Source organism: Trachemys scripta, chromosome 6, assembly GCF_013100865.1.
Source record: "Trachemys scripta elegans isolate TJP31775 chromosome 6, CAS_Tse_1.0, whole genome shotgun sequence".
Taxonomy (NCBI): Eukaryota; Metazoa; Chordata; order Testudines; family Emydidae; genus Trachemys; species Trachemys scripta.
This window is the reverse complement of record NC_048303.1, coordinates 69,075,955-69,095,098: the sequence shown is the minus strand read 5'-3', so window position 1 is coordinate 69,095,098 and position 19,144 is coordinate 69,075,955. Positions and strand designations below refer to the sequence as shown.

The window sequence follows — 19,144 nt, the reverse complement described above, 5'->3', positions numbered from 1 at the left end:
CCGCCGGAGCCCTCACCACTCCCCACCCCGAGCTTCCTCCTACACTCCAAACCCCTTGGCCCCACCCCCACCACACATCATCTCCATATTAGTGCACATTACAAAATTCATTCAGCACATGGATGTAAAAAATTAGAGGGAACATTGCCTTTTACCCCAAATTATAAGCGATCCCGAGTTACCAAATTTGGAAATGAATTAGACCCCAACCCCCCAAAAAAATTAAAAGGTGGTCAGAATTGGATATTTAGCTCAGGTCCAGGTCTGCATCTAATCAATGTACTGGAAAATCGTCCCAGCTTATCACATAGTCAGTATCAATCAGTGTTACTGGGAGCTCAGTATTGGTCACACATGACTTCGGCTAATTTACACTGCCATAATCAACTACTGTATTGTAGATACAGTTTTAAGCTCTGGACTACACTATGGGTATGCCAGATAGGGATGTGATTTGTATTATTATATTGATACTATTTTAAGCTCACTATGGATGCAGTTACAACAGTACAAAGATGCCTAAAACTGGTAAAATTTATTTCCCTTCCGAATACAGAATAAACTATACCTGTATAAGCACTTTTATACCAGTTTAACTGCATCTACACTAGAGGAATTACTGCTTTAATTATACCCACACAGTTTAAGCAATAAGGCTTGGTCTACACTACCCCCCTAATTCGAACTAAGGTACGCAACTTCAGCTACGTGAATAACGTAGCTGAAGTTCGAAGTACCTTAGTTCGAACTTACCTTGGTCCACACTCGGCAGGCAGGCTCCCCCGTCGACTCCGCGGTACTCCTCTCGGCGAGCTGGAGTACCGCAGTCGACGGCGAGCACTTCCGGGTTCGACTTATCACGTCCAGACTAGACGCGATAAGTCGAACCCAGAAGTTCGATTTCCAGCCGTCGAACTAGCGGGTAAGTGTAGCCAAGGCCTAAGACTTCCTAGTGCAGACAAGCCCTAAAGTCAGGCATGGGCCACCAACCCCAAAGAGACCCAGAGCACATTAATGCCTGCTGACACCAAGACCCTCCAATATCCAACTACCTACCAGTGAGAAGTCGCACCCAGCCTACAGGGAGCCTGCATCAGCCACCCTGCACAAGAGCCGCCTAGACCCATAGCTCAGACCAGCAGGTGCTGGGAAGGGGGCAGAGTGACAAGGGGTCACCTCTGAGCTGCGCTCCCACAGGCCTGCCGGCTAATAACTGCACCGTCCCACAGAGCAGGGGCTACACCCTGATGGGGGAGGCAGTCCGAGGCACAAATCCACTACCCTGCCCTTCCCTCTCCTCGCTACTGCCCGTATCCCCATCTCCACCCCGTCTCTCAACAGCCCCCCTGATGCCCAGGACTGGCCGCTCCCCTAGTGCGGGACCACCTCAGAGAGAGACCCCATCGTACATAACCGCTGGGCCCAGGCCTGGCCCCGCCCGCTCGCCCCCCGTACATAGCGCTGGTAGAACTTGGAGAGCCGGGGTTTGCCGTGGTTGTTGAAGATGAGAATCGCTTTGATCATGGTGAGGCGGCGGGAGGTGGCCGCTCCAGCCGGCCGGGTCACTGCGAGCTCTGCCCCTCCCCCTTCACACTAGCAGCAGCTCCCCCGCTATTCGCGCCCAGAGCGGAAACGGAACCGTTCCCGCTACCCACGTGACACGGAGTCACCCGACAAGGTGGTGCAGCTCATTGAGAGTGTCAACATCCGCCAGGAGTAGTACCCTACGGTCACGTGCTCTCAGTGGCCACTGCCAGGAGTTAATATGGTTCACGTCACGTCCGCCCTTACTTGCCCGTAAGCAGTATGGCGGAAGTGGAGGAGCAGCTACCTCTCTCTCCTCAGGACGGTAGCCGAAACGAGTGTGGAGAAGAGCCCCCGGATAGGGGAGCTGTGGTGGGGGTTGCCGAGCCGGCTCCCCCTTCAGCCGGCTCCCTGGTGACCGAGGAACCTGCCGAGGACTCCAAGAAGAAAAGTAATAGGAAAAGGAATTATTGCCCTGGGGGGCGGGGTGAGAACGGTCGATCGCTCTGATTGCCAGGTGCTTTGGCCAATCGGGGGAAAGAGTGAGCCGCCTACTTCAGCTAGCTTAACCAATTAGGAAAAGGCAGAGGATAAGATCGTGTGCGGCGGGGGAGGGGAGGAAATGCTCCAGGCCTGTTGTACGGGCGCGTTGGTATCTCCCGGCCGCGGGTAGGACAGCGGCTAATAGCTTCTCCCGGCACGAAGGGTTGGGCGGGGCTGGGGCTGTAGCTGCTGAGCTGTCTCTGAGGCGGGCTGCCTATGGCTTGGGGCGGGGCTCCTGCCTCTGCCCAGGTGCGCAGCGGCTGGTTTCCTTCGCGCCCCCTCCACCGCGCTCAGTCTCTGCTGTCGCCCTAGTTGACGTCCTGCTGAAGGCTGTGGGGGACACGCCGATCATGAAGACCAAGAAGTGGACCGTGGAGAGGACCCGCACCATCCAGGGGCTCGTTGACTTCATCAAAAAGTTCCTCAAGCTGGTGGCCTCGGAGCAGCTGGTACGTGACCTGTATCCTCTAAGCTGGGGAAAGAAGCGGCAGGTCCTAGGGCTGCTTGGTGTCAGGGTGAAAAAGGGGATAGCAGTTAGGTGATGAAGTGCGGGACGTGTGGAGCTGGCAAGGCTGCGATCAGTGATGGCATCATGTTGCCTGCTTCTTAATTGTGTAAGTTGCTTTGTATGGTGATGAGGTAACTCTCCACAGGGTACTTAAGAACAAAAGGGGCTTGTTGTACTTGCTGACTATGGAGCCTATACTGGCATAGCAATGATAGCTGAGTGTAGACACAGCCTGCACTAGAGAAGAGTTTTTTTCCCATCAGTGTAGGAACACCAGTTCCAAAAACAAAGTTAGCTACCTTACCAGAAGCATTTTTCCATTGACATAGCTGTGAGGTTAGCCTAACTATGCTAAGCACAAACTCGGCTGTCTAACAGGAAGTGGAATACATATATAATAAAACATAAGGAAAACACACATTGTGTAGTGCATACAGGAAAAATATCTCAAAAACCTCCTATTAAATAAAAGCTATTGCATTTCCTTATGTATTTGTATAGTGCCTAGCACACCGAGGTCCCAGGGCTCCTAGGCACTATGGTAATACAAGTGATAAATAACACTGCTCTACAGCCAAAATGCTTCTGAAATAAATGTAGTCAAACTTCACTAATTCTGGGTCACTGAGAACGAAAATGATGCTTAAAATTGTTGACTGGCACTAGTTTTCAAGATGTGCTATTGGGTCAGTATATACAACCCTTGACTTGGGAATGGCGGAGGATAAGTGAGTTATAAAGGGAAGGGATCTCAATTTAAACCAGAAATGACTAAAATACATCTTTGACTGGATCTATGAATAAATCTATGTCTGGGTTTGGACAGTATTTGCTTTTTAGGCAAAACAATGAGTGATGCAATCTGAAGCTGGTATTGCATCATACATGATATGAATTGCATCATGTTATTCCTAGAAGTCATCGATGAGGCAATCACAACGAAGCTTACATCACTCTGCTGAACAAATTGCCCTATATCAGCTCTGGAAATCATACAGTGTCGTGCTCTCTTATTTGTCAGTGTTTGATTTTGCAAAGGGACACATTTCTGTTTAGCCAAAGTGAGCAGAGATGCCTCGTACTTGTGTGAACAGTGCAGATAACTTCTGCTATGTTTGTGGTGAAGTGACTTTTGCATCACAAAAGCGCAGTATAACCACTATGGTTAAGAAAGCCTATCACCTGTATTTTGGCTGCAAAATTGGAGATCAGGACAAGAGGTGGGCCCCACACATATGCTGCAACACTTGTGCAACAAATCTTCACCAGTGGTTGAACAGGAAAAGGAAATCTATGCCTTTTGCAGTGCCAATGGTTTGGAGAGAGCCACCAGATCATACCAGCAATTGTTACTTCTGCATGGTGCCTCCAGTTAGGAAAGGTGTGTCAAAGAAGAAAAAGTGGACTGTGCATTGTCAAAACAGTCCATCAGCTATACGCCCAGTACCCTACGGAGAAGGACTGCCGGTTCCTGATGCACCAGAATCATTCTCACTTGAGTCAGACGAGGAAGAGGATGAAACTTCTGGTCCTGAACTATCAATGTCACAGGATCCACATTTTCTCCCATCCTCCTCTGAACCACACCTCATAACACAAGGTGAACTGAATGACCTTGTCAGGGATTTGGAACTACCCAAGAGCAAGGCAGAGCTGTTGGGTTCCAGACTACAGCAGTGGAATCTCCTGGCAGGTGATGTTAGGGTTTCCATGTTCCGTGACCGTCAAAAGGATCTTGTCCCATTCTTCTTCATGGAAGGTGATCTTGTAGCCTGCAACAACATTGATGGTGTGATGGCAGCCCTCAACATCGTTCACGATCCAGATGAGTGGAGACTGTTAATTGATTCATCAAAGATGAGTCTTAAAGCTATTTTACTGCATAATGGCAATGTTTTGCCATCAATTCCAGTTGGTCATGCAGTCCATATGAAGGAAACCTATGACAACATGAAACAGCTTTTGAGGTGCATAAACTATGACCAACATCAGTGGCAGCTTTGTGGCGATTTGAAGGTTGTTGCTCTCTTGCTTGGTCTGCAGACTGGATACACAAAGTACTGCTGTTTTCTCTGTGAATGGGATAGTCGTGCAAGAGATTCCCACTACATCAAGAAAGATTGGCCACTCTGACAGTCATTGGAGCCTGGGAGGAAAAGTGTTCAGCATCCACCACTTGTTGAATTAAGGAAGATTTTGTTACCATCCTTACACATCAAGCTGGGTCTGATGAAGAACTTTGTCAAGGCCATTGACAAAACACAAGCAGCTTTCAAGTACCTCCATGGAAAATTTCCAAGGTTAAGTGAAGCTAAGATAAAGGAAGGTGTCTTTGTTGGTCCTCAGATTCGTGAACTTCTTCGAGATGATGCATTTGACCATGCACTGCGTGGCAAGGAAAAGATAGCATGGAAAGCCTTCCAGTTAGTGGCAATACATTTTCTTGGAAACAACAAGGCAGACAACTACAGGTTGTTGGTGGAAAACCTCCTCAAGGCATACAAATGCCTTGGTTGCAACATATCACTAAAGATACATTTTTTGCACTCTCATCTAGATTTTTTTTCCCAGCGAACTGCGGAGCAGTGAGCGACGAGCACGACGAGTGATTTCACCAGGACATTGCAACAATGGAGAAACGCCATCAGGGCAAATGGAGCCCATCAATGCTTGCAGACTATTGCTGGACAGTGACAAGAGATGCTCCGTTTAATGAATACAAGAGACAAGCCAAGAAGCGCCGAGTAGACATTGAATAGGACTAAACTGTGTACATAATAGTTTTTTGCCTTTTGTTTCATAATAAATTTTATTTATATAACCCTTTTGCTGATTTTTAAAGTGTTACATAAACAGGACAGGTGAAATATGTAAAGCAACCATAAACACATGAAAAGACCTAGGTTTACAATTTATGATTAAAACTCTACTATCTACACAATATACATAGACATAAAATGTAAAAACTTAAATATCTTAGAAACAGTAGCCAATCAGTTGTTTTAGTTGTCATATTTGAATTCAGCACATCAAAATACATAATAAATAGCACATTTTATCTCTGAAGCAGACGACTTCTCAAAAATTGTAGACCAGTGTAATAATATAGATACATACATCTATGGTCTTACCATCAGTCTCAGACACTCTTGTTCCCCTGGAGGCCAGTTCCTGGTTTTCTTTTAATATTCTTAGGCCTGGTCTACACTGGGGGGGGAAATCGACCTAAGATACATCGACTTCAGCTACGCTATTCTCGTAGCTTGAAGCTGCGTATCTTAGATCGACTTACCTCGCGTCCTCACAGCACAGGGTCGACTGCTGCCGCTCCCCCGTCAACTCCGCTTCCGCCTCTCGCCGTGGTGGAGTACAGGAGTCGACGGCCGAGCGATCAGGGATCGATTTATCGTCTACACTAGACATTATAAATCGATCCCTTATAGATCGATCACTACCCGCTGATCCGGCAGGTAGTGTAGATGTACCCTTAGAAGTTTTCAGTACTTAGGTCTTGTCTACACTAGTGGGATAAGTCAACCTAAATTATGCTACTCCAGCTACGTGAATAACGTAAATGGAGTCGATGTAGCTTAGGTCAACTTACCGCGGTGTCTTCACTGTGCTGTGTCGACGGGAGACTTACCTTACTCTTGCCTGTCAACTTACCTTACTCTTCTCGGAGAGGTGGAGTACTGAAGTTGACCGGAGGGCATTCTGCTGTCAATTTAACAGGCCTTCACTAGAGAGGGAAGGGGGGGGGGGGGCAAAATAGGCAGCTGCCCCGGGGCCTGGCAATTTACAAGGGCTCGGGGCTCCCGGCTGCTGCTACCCTGGCAGCAGCCGGAGCCCCAGGTCCTTTAAATCACCGCCAGAGCCCCGGGCGTTGCAGACTGGGCAGCGCAGAAGGGCTGGCTGGCTTGGGGAGGCTTACCCCCCTCCAGCCCCTTCCCCTCCAAGGCCCTGAAAGTACCAGTAAGACTTGTATGTTACTTTCACCCCTAGATAAGTTTCCATGGGTATGTTCGATGCAAGAAAATTTTGCAGTAGACAGGAGGTCTTGGTGTTGGATATTCAAAGCAAAAGAGCGAGGACTAGACCATGGGCTTGATGGCAGTGTGCAAGACAAGTGCTTGATTGCAGGTCCTAGTACGAATGGCGTAGCATGCTCAGACCTGGGGAAGCGAGGTTGTCTCACATTATTTCAACAAAGACCCAGTTGGCCAGTTAAAGAACAGAATTTCTAGGTTCCATGCAGTACCTCTCTCTATAAATGATGGTGGCTCTGTGCAGAACTTTGAAGGTGTAAAGAGAGGTAAATACTGTGAACAGAAGGTAACCTTCACCCCATCCCTGACAGGGCCATAGGGTCAAAGAGGTGCTCCTCGTAGATAGGAAGATAACTCACCAGGCAGATTTTTTCACCTTCTGTTTTCTTCCCTCACAGTTTATATATGTGAATCAGTCCTTTGCTCCTTCTCCAGACCAGGAAGTCGGGACACTCTATGAGGTGACTTTAGTTTTGAGTGTTGTACTTTCTTAATATTTGTTTAGTAGAAACTGTCTGTACCCTTGTCTGCCTTTTTAAATCTGCTATATGCCTGCCCATGCCCAAAGTGGTAACATCATGAATTTCTGTAACATCATGGATAACATTGCATGAAATGTGTTAACAGGCGACACTGTTTCATGATGCGTTTGTCCAATAGTAATAGTTTAATTCATGAATGGACTGCTTCATTGGTAATCTAACCCCTTGTTGCTTTTCTTAAAAGAGAACTGGATAAATTCATGGTGGTTAAGTCCATTAATGGCTATTCGCCACGACGGGTAAGGAATGGTGTCCCTAGCCTCTGTCTGTCAGAGGACGGAGATGGATGACAGGAGAGAGATCACTTGATCATTGCCTGTTAGGTTCACTCCCTCTGGGGCACCTGGCATTGGCCACTGTCGGTAGACAGGATACTGGGCTAGATGGACCTTTGGTCTGACCCGGTACGGCCTTTCTTATGTTCTTATGTTTTCTCTTTCTCCACTCCCTTTTCTTTTCCCTGTAGTGTTTTGGAAGTGATGGCAAACTTGTACTGCATTACTGCAAATCTCAAGCGTGGGGATGAATGGTAAGCAGCCATTGATGCCCAGGACTGGCCTTCAGAAAGGAAAAGGCCTCTGATAATCTTCAGAAACAATGCCCATGGACATGCTGAAGAGAATTGTATATTACTGCCTATGAATTTATTTTATTCTGTGCATTTATCTACAAAATGATGCAGATGACTTGCATAAAAGAAGAGCTACATAGAATTATGTGGCTGAGTAGCCTTTCTTCCTTGTGTCATTTGTAGTGTGGGGGGAAAAACTGCATGTGCCATCCGTAGAATAGAGCCATCTTTCCTGCTGCAGAGCTCCTTATGAAAGGACATTATTTCATGTCTTGTGAACTGCATAACTCTCCATTGCTCTGAATACTGTATTGAGGATATAGCTTTCCTTTATTAGGAAGGGTACTTATTGCACTTGTGCACGGGGATTCAGTTTACTTCTGACATAATGTTCATCTCTATTATGTGCAGTTTAATCTCTTACCTGTTGTGAAGTCTTTACTTTGAATGTGTAGTGTCTCACTTATGCCTTACTTCAGGCAAGTATTTTATAGGTTTGTCTCATAAGTAACATATATAAACAGTTGTACACAAGGTAAAAGGAGTATTTTCATACTGTATACTCTCTCACACCTTAAGCTATGAGAGTATTTGATACAGCTGCGTTTCCTGAACCTTTTTTTTTTAATTTTTCCCTTTAGCAATAGCAGGACACATGTTTCTTACCTTTTTCCTATTTGTTTAATATTTTCACCAAAGCTATAATATACTTGGAAAAATGTCCCTGGCAGCTCTCACCTACCAGCAACAGCAGAAAGAGAGTGACCCAGCTATTGACTCTTTCAGTTTCATGGAAATAAATGTTGGATGTCTAAAGCCTACTATAAGCATACTTCCACTTATGCTCCTCGTCCCCTGCTTCATCTGCTGTATTGTCACTGTTCCATCAAAAGAAATGGAACACCACTTTGGGATATTTTGATAACTGTCACAAAGTAATCACAGGAAATGGTTCTCCTGAAAGAAAAGGACTTCCTATCACAATAACGGGAAGAAGGATACTGAGTCTTCATCCCACCCATGCACTGACATCTACCCTGTGTGCCAAACAGTTCTGTTTAGGGGATGGGCAAAGGCTTAATCAGGTTCCTCTACCAAATCACTTCCCCTTTTTATTAACATGAAGGAAAACTAAAGAATTATCCGCAGTCTGCTAATCTATTAATATGTAATTGTAAATTTGGCTGCTTGCTAATATATGCTACCCAAAAGTGTGGCTATAACCTCTGCATGCATAATTTTTGTTCTATTTAGGCTGTTTTAATAAACTCGATATTTCTTTTTTCATGTTGAAAGCTAAATCAAAATTCTTTGATTTCAGCTAATCAAGTTGCAACCATCTCTAATTTATGCAAATGTGTTGAGTATTTAAGTGTCTGTCTATATTTAGACAATCAGAATTCTGAAGGATTATGAATAGGTGTGTTCTAAATCTGTTTCCAAATGAATTATTTTAGTAATAATTACTATATTTTTAGAAAACTGATGCACACAAGTTTATAATTCCTTATTTATGAAATGGCGTCTTCCAATAAATACAAAAACATTCTAAAATAGTTAAATGAGTGCCCCTTTGATTAAAATTCAAAACCAGAAAAATAAATTCCTGTTGTTCTTTCAGAGCCAACTATTGGGTTGCTCTGAAGCAATTGTAACCTTGAACAGCCACTAGAGGGTACTTGACGATAAAAAGATTTGCACATTTTTCAATAGATTTTGGAAGTGATTTTGTATTCCCATTTTGCCTGCTAAACACATGTGATTAGGTTTCTCTCAAGCTTGTGGCTTCTATGTGGCAATGTGGTTGGCTAAGAGATAAACCACAACCCTGGCTCTCTCTAATTAGTTTTAGACTGAGCCTGTTCATCTCAGTTGTTTTAATTAATCAAACTACTGGTGTGGTGCATATGGACATGTGGAATGATGCGAGAAGCAGAAAAGGAAAGAATAGAAATGAGAGGCGGAAGAGATATAAGTCATCTTATCCATCCACCTACCACTGCAGGATTGTTCGTCTTGCTGCATTATCAGTTTTATCCTTTTGAGTTTTAAATGAAGCAAGGGATGGGGCTTCTCTTGCTTCCTCGGGGGCTATTTTACAGTGGTAATAGACCTCATTGTTAGGTGTCTGTTTCCTTGCATTCAACATATGTATTAATTTGCTCAGTTTTGTCCTATTTCAAATTTAGAATCATAGGGTTAAAAGGGACTGTGAGGATCATCTAGTCTACCCCCTGCCAAGATGCGGTAGGAGGTAGATCTCATTTATTTAGATAAAATGTGCTTTTCCTCAGGACTAAACCACACTAAATCATTCCTGTTTGTCCTTGCATTTGCACTTTTTATAGACTTAGACAGTTGTTCTTTTCTTCCCCCACTTGTTAGCTAAAAAATATGTTTAGTTTTTTGTCTCTTAACTGGTGGGGTCTAGGGTGATTCCCTTATTCGCTCTGGTTCCTCTCCTATGAATTCATTCTTATTCTGTCTTTCTGGCACTGAGAGGTAGTGCTAGTCTTTTAATCTCCTTTCAGTACAGCTCTTCACATGTACCAGCATTTTGCTTCAAGGGTACAGCCGGGAGGCTTCTTGGTGGTCCTCTTTTCAGCTGCTTCTAGCAGTGGTCAAGTGGCCAGCTCTCCATTGACCACAATAAAGCACTCTGAAGATTACCAGTGATCCATATGCCACCATTCAGGATAGCAACTCCTCCCTAAAAGGGGAAATTCTTTATCTGAGTCTGTCTGAAATTATGGATTATTGTATAAACTTCCTAAAGGTGAATCACATAGCTTATTAAGGTGAGTGAATAAATGGCTAGCAGGTAGAAGAATCTGAGTCAGAAGTGTGTGGTCTGTGGAATCTGGCAAGGAATGAAACCCCACAGTAAATATAGCTTTGACTAAACCAATTTAAATATAATGTGTAATATCTCAATTTGCAGATGAGCCTAAAATGAAGGACGTGGTTAAGAAACACGGGAGGTAACTGTATGGCAGGATAATTTTGATAGATCAGGCATCTAGTCAAGAGGTGAAATATGAATTGTAAAATAATCTCAGCTATGTATAGTTTAAATGACACTGAGTTAATTAATGCAGTATAACTGAAGAAATACATAGCTAAATTGGAGGGAGTACAGTCTAGGGCAACAGATGGTAAAGGAAATAAGAATAGTGATAAAGTTTCTTTATCATGAAATGTGATGAGTGAGAGGTGACAAACTGAAATATTTTTAAACTAGATAGGGTTTATTATAAAATTAAACCATGAAGGTTGATGACTGGGACCATTGACATCACACTAGGATGGGGTGGCAGACTTAATCTGTGAGGAATTAAGGGAAATCTTACACATCATGGCCCAGTCCTAAAGCTCTTAATCACATGGAGCTTGATTATGCACCTTTTCTTGCTATGGGTAATCTCCACCTCTCAAGAGTGTTCACCAGTGTGGGTAAATAAAACGTTAGAATCCATTTGGGTTGTAGGATGAGTGGGGGAAAAAAAGATAAACTGTAATAGAAGTAAGAGAAAATATGCATATTTTCATTTTTCTTATTTAAATACATTTCATAAACGATATTAACTAGAACTGTATCTGTGGTGATATAGCCTCTCAAAATCCAAGTTCATTTAATGCATGGAAGGAAAATACAATAGTCATGTGACTGCCTGAGCAATTTATGGGCGTCATGGCATTACTGTGCAGTTTCATGTATCTGGACCAACAAGTACTAGGTTGTATGCTGAAATTACTTCTATTCTCAAATTTTGGCTAAAAATATCAGAAAAACTGACAAAATAATTTGGAAACTGATATGAATTTAATATTTAATGTGTTAACCTACACATTTTTAAATCTACAGAACTAGATAGCTTTCATTCAAGAGTTTAAAAAAAATTGGCTGAAGAACTGTTGAGTAATGTTAATTCTTGACAAATCTTGGAACATTGGGGAAGTTTTAGAGACTGGGAAAAAGCTAATGTCTTGCCAAACTTTAAAAAAAAAAAAAAGGCTACATAGTAACTATGGGCCAGTTATCTTGACATCGATCCAAGGCAAAAACATGGAAAGGCTGATACGGGATGCAATCAGTTAAAAAAGAAAGAAAGAAAGAAAGAATGGTAGTATAATTGATGCAATCAAGATGGTTTTATGTCAAGTACATCTTGTCAAACTATTTTTTATGACATTAAAAGCTGAATTGATAGAGGTAACTATTGATATAGTAACTATACCTACATGTTATACATAGATGCGTGTAAGTCAAATGACTCTCTCATGTATATTCTGATATTAATAAATACCACTATACCTAATCCATAGATCTATTAATGAATTAAAAACTTAATATCCGATAAATATTAAAAAGTAATTGTAAATAGGGAGGCGTCTAAGGGGGTGTTTCTAGCGGGGTACATCCAGGAATTTGTTCTTGGTCTAAGCTATTTAATATTTCTATCAGTGATCAGCAAGAACATATAAAATCATTGCTGGTAAAATTTTCAAGTGACACAAAGTGGTAAATAATGACAGCTCAATTCTACAGAACAATCTGGTTTGTTTGGTAAACTGGGTTCACTTGAACCTTGAACAACATGATGTTTTTGTTTGCTGTTTTTTACACAGCTAAAGGGGAGCCAAAGGTGTGTAAGGTCATACTAACCATTATGAACAAAGAATGCAGGTCTCACTTATAGGATGGGGAATTGTATTTTGGAAAGCAGTAATTCAGAAAAAATACTTGGGGCCACAGTAAATAATCAACTGAACTTAATCTGTTAATGTGATGTGGTGGTTAATAGCTAGTGCGATCCTTGGATGTGTAAGCAGAGGAATATAGAGTAGAAGTAAGGAAAAAGTGGTATTACTACTGTGTGTAGCATTAGTGAAATAGTTACTGGAATAATGTTTTCAGTTCTGGTGTCAACACTTTAAAAATACAAATTGGACAGAGTTCAGAAAAGAGCTCTACGTGAATGGTCTGGAAAACTTGCCTCACGGTGAGAAGAAATTCTATTTAGTTTATTCAAGAGAAGGCTAAGTGGTGACTTCATTGTGGTCCATAGGGAAAAGGTTCTGATATAAGGCTTTTCAATCCAGACTACTATCTGGCAAAAGTATAACCAGATCCAATGGCTACAAGTTGAAACTAGACAAACTCAGACTAAAAATAAGGTGTAAAGTTTTAGCCAAGAGGGTAATTAGTCATTGGAACAACTTATCTAGGAATGTGATGGATTCTCCATCACTTGAAGTTTTTGAGTCAAGACTGAATGTCTTTCTAAGACGCTCCAGCTCAATTAGGAGTTATGGGCTTGATGTAGAATTATAGGGTGAATTACAGAATGAAATGTATGAAGCAGGAAGTCAGACAAAATGATCATAATAGTTCCTTCTGATCTTAGAATCTATGAAAAGTTTAAAAAAGTGTGACAAGTGTCAAATCAAATTTGACTTTCACTGTTTCCTAGTCAACTTGTTTGTTGCTTTAAACTGTAGTTCTGACTATGGAAGTTCACTTGGTATACAGCATCAGGGTAATATAATCTGATCTTGCCTTGCTGTGACAGTCTCTGTACCATTTTTCCCCCTTGTCACTTCTTACGGGAATAGTATTTGATAGTGCAGTATTTCAGCTATATCTGCACAGATGGTAATGTTGATGTAAATATCTAAACTACTTCATTTGGTTTAGTATATTCTGAATGTGTTATTAAAGGTGTAAAGTATTTTTATATTTCCTCTTATTATTTCCAAATTAACAGAAATGCTACATTTCACTCTGTGCCTAGCAACTGCTTCCTCCCTATGCAGACTCCAGGGACCTAACTTGTTCCTTACAACTCCTAAATAATTTCAGTTTCCAGCTAATGAAGTCTAGATCCTCTTTGTCAGCTTGTTGATGCTACTGGAATTCCAATCATCTGATGATTGCCCCTTACAGCCTCTTGCATCTTAAAAAGAAGCAGTGATAAAAGCAGTACCTACCCACCCTCTGACTAGGTGAAGGAGTAATTTCCTGTCAACCTTTTAAAGCTCCCTGAACAGCCCTATACATCCTCTACCAGCTCCTGTATCCTAAGAAAATCAGTATGGCCACCTGCCTTTTATCCAAAAGCCACCTGCCTTTTGTCAAAATATATGAATGAATATTCCATAAGTATTTTCTTATATAAGAAATTAAGTTGTACTATTTAGTTTTTTAAATTAAATATAAACTAATTTAAATGAATAGCAAACAAGGTAATCAGAGGTACTGAATGAAACTGGAATTGCCTCAATTACAACCTTCTTAATAGAGAGGTGTAGAATCAACTGGTCTATAAGTATTAATGTCAACTCAGTGCCAACTTGAGCAAAGATCTTCTCAACCCTGTTTAAAGTGTGGTTCTAGAAAAATGACCCCAAAAAATAGGGAATGCTCCTTGTCCATGGATCATTGATGAGGATGGCTAGCAAAGTTATCAGCCTTGATAACAGCATGAGCTGCAAGTTAGTCAGTGTTAAACTTTGTATGTTTTTCCATATGCAAAGAACAAAGATATACTTTCAGCATAAGTGACTTTTATATTAATCAAAGACCACCAAGAAGGAACAAAAGTAAAGTCCCCATGAGAGAGCACAATATGTTTGTGTCTCTCCTCTGCCAGAACAGGAGATGGCTGCCTGTCCGTAAATAGTCTTTAGGTAGTTAAAGGTACAGTACACATAATATAAAGTAATATAATTTCCATCGCTAAATTTACCACAGTCCTGGGGCAATCTCCATGTAAATCAATTAAGCAGATGAGTTTGACCTACTGGACACAGGTAGAAGTGAGTTAACATTAGCTTGCCTGCTTCATAGGCTCTTACGGAATACCCATTCACAACTGTCAACTTAATCTAAATAAACTTTATATATAATTGCTAAATATCTGTATTGAAAGATGGTGTGGTGTGCTGCAGCATAAAAATGTCAAAACAATAGATCAAAGTTGCAACTTCTACATCAAAATGAAAAATCAATATGGGAAGTTAAAATGGGGGGAAAAAATCTGACACTCTCTAGGCTTGGTATCGGAGCTAATAATCCTTGCCTTCTCTGGGAAGTGGAATGCACAGGAAGAAGTTAATTTCTAAAACAGCAAAATTGCAAAGCAGAGAAGAGGGGCTCCAAATAGAAGACCACACACTAACTATTCTAGAAAGTATCAGGGGGTAGCCATGTTAGTCTGTATCTACAAAAACAACAAGGAGTCTGGTGGCACCTTAAAGACTAACAGATTTATTTGGGCATAAGCTTTTGTGGGTAAAAACCTCACTTCGGATGCATCCGAAGAAGTGAGGTTTTTACCCACGAAAGCTTATGCCCAAATAAATCTGTTAGTCTTTAAGGTGCCACCAGACTCCTTGTTTTTATTCTAGAGAGAAGGCTTAGGGAGATTTGATTTTCTCATTATTTAACTGTTGCAAATTGAGAGAGTGGAATATCTTATTTAAAAATGTGTTTTCTCACAATGTTCATTAAACAAAAAAACATAAGTGAAAACCTAAGGTTTACCACATACTTCCAGCAGGATAATGTATCCCCAGACTGAGCACAAACTGATGGCTATGGATAGTCCTGGGGGCGGGCCTGGAGCTGAAAATCACAACTCTCCAATTTGCTTCGCTCAGCAGTGCATATATCAATGTGAATGTATCTGTTTCAATGGGCAATACATGATTCAACATATAGCATGACTTAGTGAAGCGTGTACAACACACACTATGTGATGTATATGTTTCATAGCGTGATTGTTTCCTTATGTGACTGAGTATGCTTGTGATGTTTGTTATATATTTCTGAATAGTAGAGTTTTAATTATGCTTGCAACAGCCCCTGACATGCTTCATTTGCTTCTGGTTCTCACCGAATGGATCATACATTATGTAAATGACATCCACAGGAATTTAGAGCAGACCCTTATGTGAGATAAAAGGCACAGACATTTGTGTGGTGTAAATCAAAACACTTTCAATTTTATTAGTACAGCCCTTATTTTAAAAAAAGTATTCTCCATTAAGGGTCCAAAACATTACAGCAACATTGTAAGATGTAGTGCTTTGGAGCCTTACTGGAGAATACCATCTACTTATAAGGAAATATTCTCTGTAGCATATTATTTACATATGTTCATTTTTATTATCTGCTTGATAAAATGTTTTATACTGTATATACCTGTTTGCTTATTTACAGTGAATTCTGTGGTATTCCCAGAATCTTTGAGGCACATTATCTTAAACTGATAAGAACTCACATATTGCGCTTGACTGGGCAGAAGGGGCTATGCCTCTTTTGCAAATATATAGAATCTTGAGTGAATTTATAGAGACTTGATATTATTGGTAAATAATGATCAGTAGAGGTGTTGCCTTTAAAGGGGGGGAAAGGTGTAACTCTTAGACTAAATCAGGTGTGGTAGAGGGAAAGGTGTGGTGTATAATGAAGAGGAGACAGGTAAGTAAGGTGAAAGCAAAGAGATGCGTTTTAGGGATAAGAATACAATTAATAGGGAAGGGGGAAATATATTGGTTTGTGTTTGTGGTTTACAACCAATAACAATAGTGACAGTGACTTCCAATGGGGCATAAAGCCCAAATCCAGATAAATTCCTCCCTTGGCCAAGTACCTTATAACAGAGATTGATTTCTTCCTACTTAATCTAGTTGCTCAATTGTGTGCGGTAGTTTAGGTCCTGAGCACGACCATCAGGCTAGTGGAAAGCTGTCAAGGAGGAACTCTGAAGAGTCCAACAGATGGATGGTGATCTCCATGGAAGAGAAGCCCTCCGGAGATGGAACAGCAGGATAAGGTAAGTGTTGAAGGTCTTCTCCAGAGTCTTCGGGATAGGTGTCACTCTCATCGATATGGTCAGAACCACAATGAGACTCATACCGCACCGCGCACAGGCACAGTTCAGATGGACAGCCCCGCATCCACATAGGGGGTCAGTCTTTTATAGATGTTAAGGCGGGAAAAATTGGACTGTTCCAAATAGAAATACCAAGCAAGTCTGAGGTGATAGAACCTTCAGGGATTTGGGTGGGAAAACGGATGGAATGTCCAGAGCCCAAAGGCGGGAAAATCCAGTCCTGACCAGTTGGGGTTAGCTTAGAGTCAGTTCCCCTGAGGGTATGTCTACACTACAAAATTGGGTCGATTTTATAGAAGACAATTTTAAGAAATCAATTTGATACGGTAGATTGTGTATGTCCCCACTAAGCGCATTAAGTCGGCGGAGTGCATCCTCATTACCATGGCTACCATCGACTCACAGAGCAGTGCACTGTGGAAAGCTATCCCACAGTTCCCGCAGTCTCTGCTGCCCATTGGAATTATGGGTTAAGATCCCAATACCTGATGAGGCAAAAACATTGTCGCAGGTGGTTTTGGGTACATGTCATCAGTCTCCCCTCCCTCCCTCCCTCAGTGAAAGCAACTGCAGAGAGTCATTTTGTGCCTTTATTCCTGGGTTACCCATGCAGACGCCATAGCATGGCAAGCATGAAGCCTGCTCAGCTCACCGCTGCTGTTGCAAGCATTGTAAACACCTCACACATTATACTGCAATATGTGCAGAACCTGTCTAAGAGACATCAGCGTGAGGATGATTGTGATGAGGACATGGACACAGACGTTCCTGAAAGCATGGGCTGTGGCAGTTGGGACATCATGGCAGCAATGGGCTGGTTGATACAGTGGAATGCCGATTCTGAGCCTGGCAAACAAGCACAGACTGGTGGGATTACAGAGTGTTGCAGGTATGGGATGATTCCCAGTGGCTGCGAAACTTTCGCATGCATAAGGCCACTTTCCTGGAACTCTGAGTTGCTTTCCCTCTCCCTGAAGTGCAGGAATACCAAGATGAGAGCTGCCCTGACAGTTGAGAAGCGAATGGCGATAGCACTGTGGAAACTTGCAACGCCTGAGTGCTACCGGTCAGTTGGGAATCACTTTGGAGTAAGCAAATCTACTGTTGGGACTGCTGTGATTCAAGTAGCCAATGCAATCACTGACGTTCTGCTATCAAGGGTAGTGATTCTGAGAAATGTGCAGGTCATAGTGGGTGGCTTTGCTGCAGTGGGGTTCCCTAACTGTGGTGGGGCGGTAGACGGAACACATATCCCTATCTTGGCACCGGACCACCTTGCCAATCGGTACATAAACTGCAAGGGGTACTTCTCAATGGTGCTGCAAGCACTGGTGAATCACAAGGGACGTTTCATTGACATCAACGTGGGATGGCCGGGAAAGGTGCATGACACTCAGATCTTTAGGAACTCTGGGCTCTTTGAGCAGCTGCAAGAAGGGGATTTACTTCCCAGACCAGAAAATTACTGTTGGGGATGTTGAAATGCCAATAGTTACCCTTGGGGACCCAGCCTACCCCTTGCTCCCATGGCTCATGAAGCCATACACAGGCAGCCTGGACAATAAGGAGCAGTTCATCTATAGGCTGAGCAAGTGCAGAATGGTGGTAGAATGTGCCTTTGGACGTTTAAAAGCTCGCTGGCACTGTTTGCTGACTAGGTTAGACCTCAGTGCAATCAGTATTCCCATTGTTATTACTGCTTGCTGTGTGCTCTATAATATCTGTGAGAGTAAGGGGGAGATGTTTATGGCAGAGTGGGAGGTTGAGGCAAATCACCTGGCTGCCAATTTTGAACAGCCAGACACTAGGGCAATTAGAAGAGCACAGCTAGGTGCGCCGCACATCAGAGAGGCTTTGAAAACCAGTTTCATGAGTAGCTAGGGTATGGTGTGACAATTGTGTGTTTTTCTCCTTGATGCAAACCCGCCCCCTTTGTTGATTTTAACTTCCTGTAAGCCAACCACCATCCCCAGCTGGCAAAGGAAATAAAGTCACTATTATTTTGAAACCATGCATTCTTTATTAATTTAAAAAAAAAGGGAGATAATTGATAAGGTATCTCAAGTGGGGTGCGGGAGGAGAGGTGGAGGGAAGGACAAGGCCACATTTCTGATTTATAGTGTGGCTGCAATAAGCACTATTTGAATGACAGCCTTCTGTTGCTTAGGCCATCCTCTGGAGTGCAGTGGCTGGGTGCCCGGAGTGCCCCCACTCCTCCCACGTTCTTGGGTATCTGAGTAAGAAGGATATGGAACTTGGGAAGGAGGACAGGCAGTTGTACAGTGGATGCAGCAGTGGTCTGTGCTCTTTGCTTTCCTGCAGCTCCACCAGATGCCTGAGCATGTCCGTTTGCTCTCCCTTTAGCCTCAGCATTGCATCCTGCCTCTTCTCATCGTGCTCACTTAATGCTTTCCTGACCTCTGCCACTGAATGCCTCCATGCATTCAGCTGTGCTGTATCAGTGCAGGAGGACTGCATGAGCTCAGAAATCATGTTATCGCAAATGTGTT

At 42.6% G+C, this 19,144-nt stretch overlaps 2 protein-coding genes across 3 annotated transcripts in view; one reads left to right on the top strand and one right to left on the bottom strand.

Moving 5' to 3' along the window:
• Window positions 1–1,674, bottom strand: part of AP3S1 (adaptor related protein complex 3 subunit sigma 1) — a 41,009-nt gene extending 39,335 nt beyond the window's left edge. Inside the window, exon 1 of one of the 2 annotated variants that reach the window (XM_034774783.1) lies at window positions 1,456–1,674. In XM_034774783.1, the coding sequence (XP_034630674.1) occupies window positions 1,456–1,524 (69 nt within the window). In that variant the 5' untranslated portion in view covers window positions 1,525–1,674. The remainder of the gene's footprint in view (window positions 1–1,455) is intronic. The other variant, XM_034774781.1, reaches the window with a different exon arrangement.
• A 104-nt stretch (window positions 1,675–1,778) lies between these two features.
• On the top strand, window positions 1,779–7,876 carry ATG12 (autophagy related 12). Its single transcript, XM_034774784.1, has 4 exons — window positions 1,779–1,975; window positions 2,380–2,516; window positions 7,020–7,082; window positions 7,630–7,876. Exons 1-4 carry the CDS (start codon window positions 1,807–1,809, stop codon window positions 7,687–7,689), a joined length of 429 nt encoding a protein of 142 aa, XP_034630675.1. The 5' UTR covers window positions 1,779–1,806; the 3' UTR covers window positions 7,690–7,876.
• The last annotated feature ends 11,268 nt before the right edge of the window (window positions 7,877–19,144 follow it).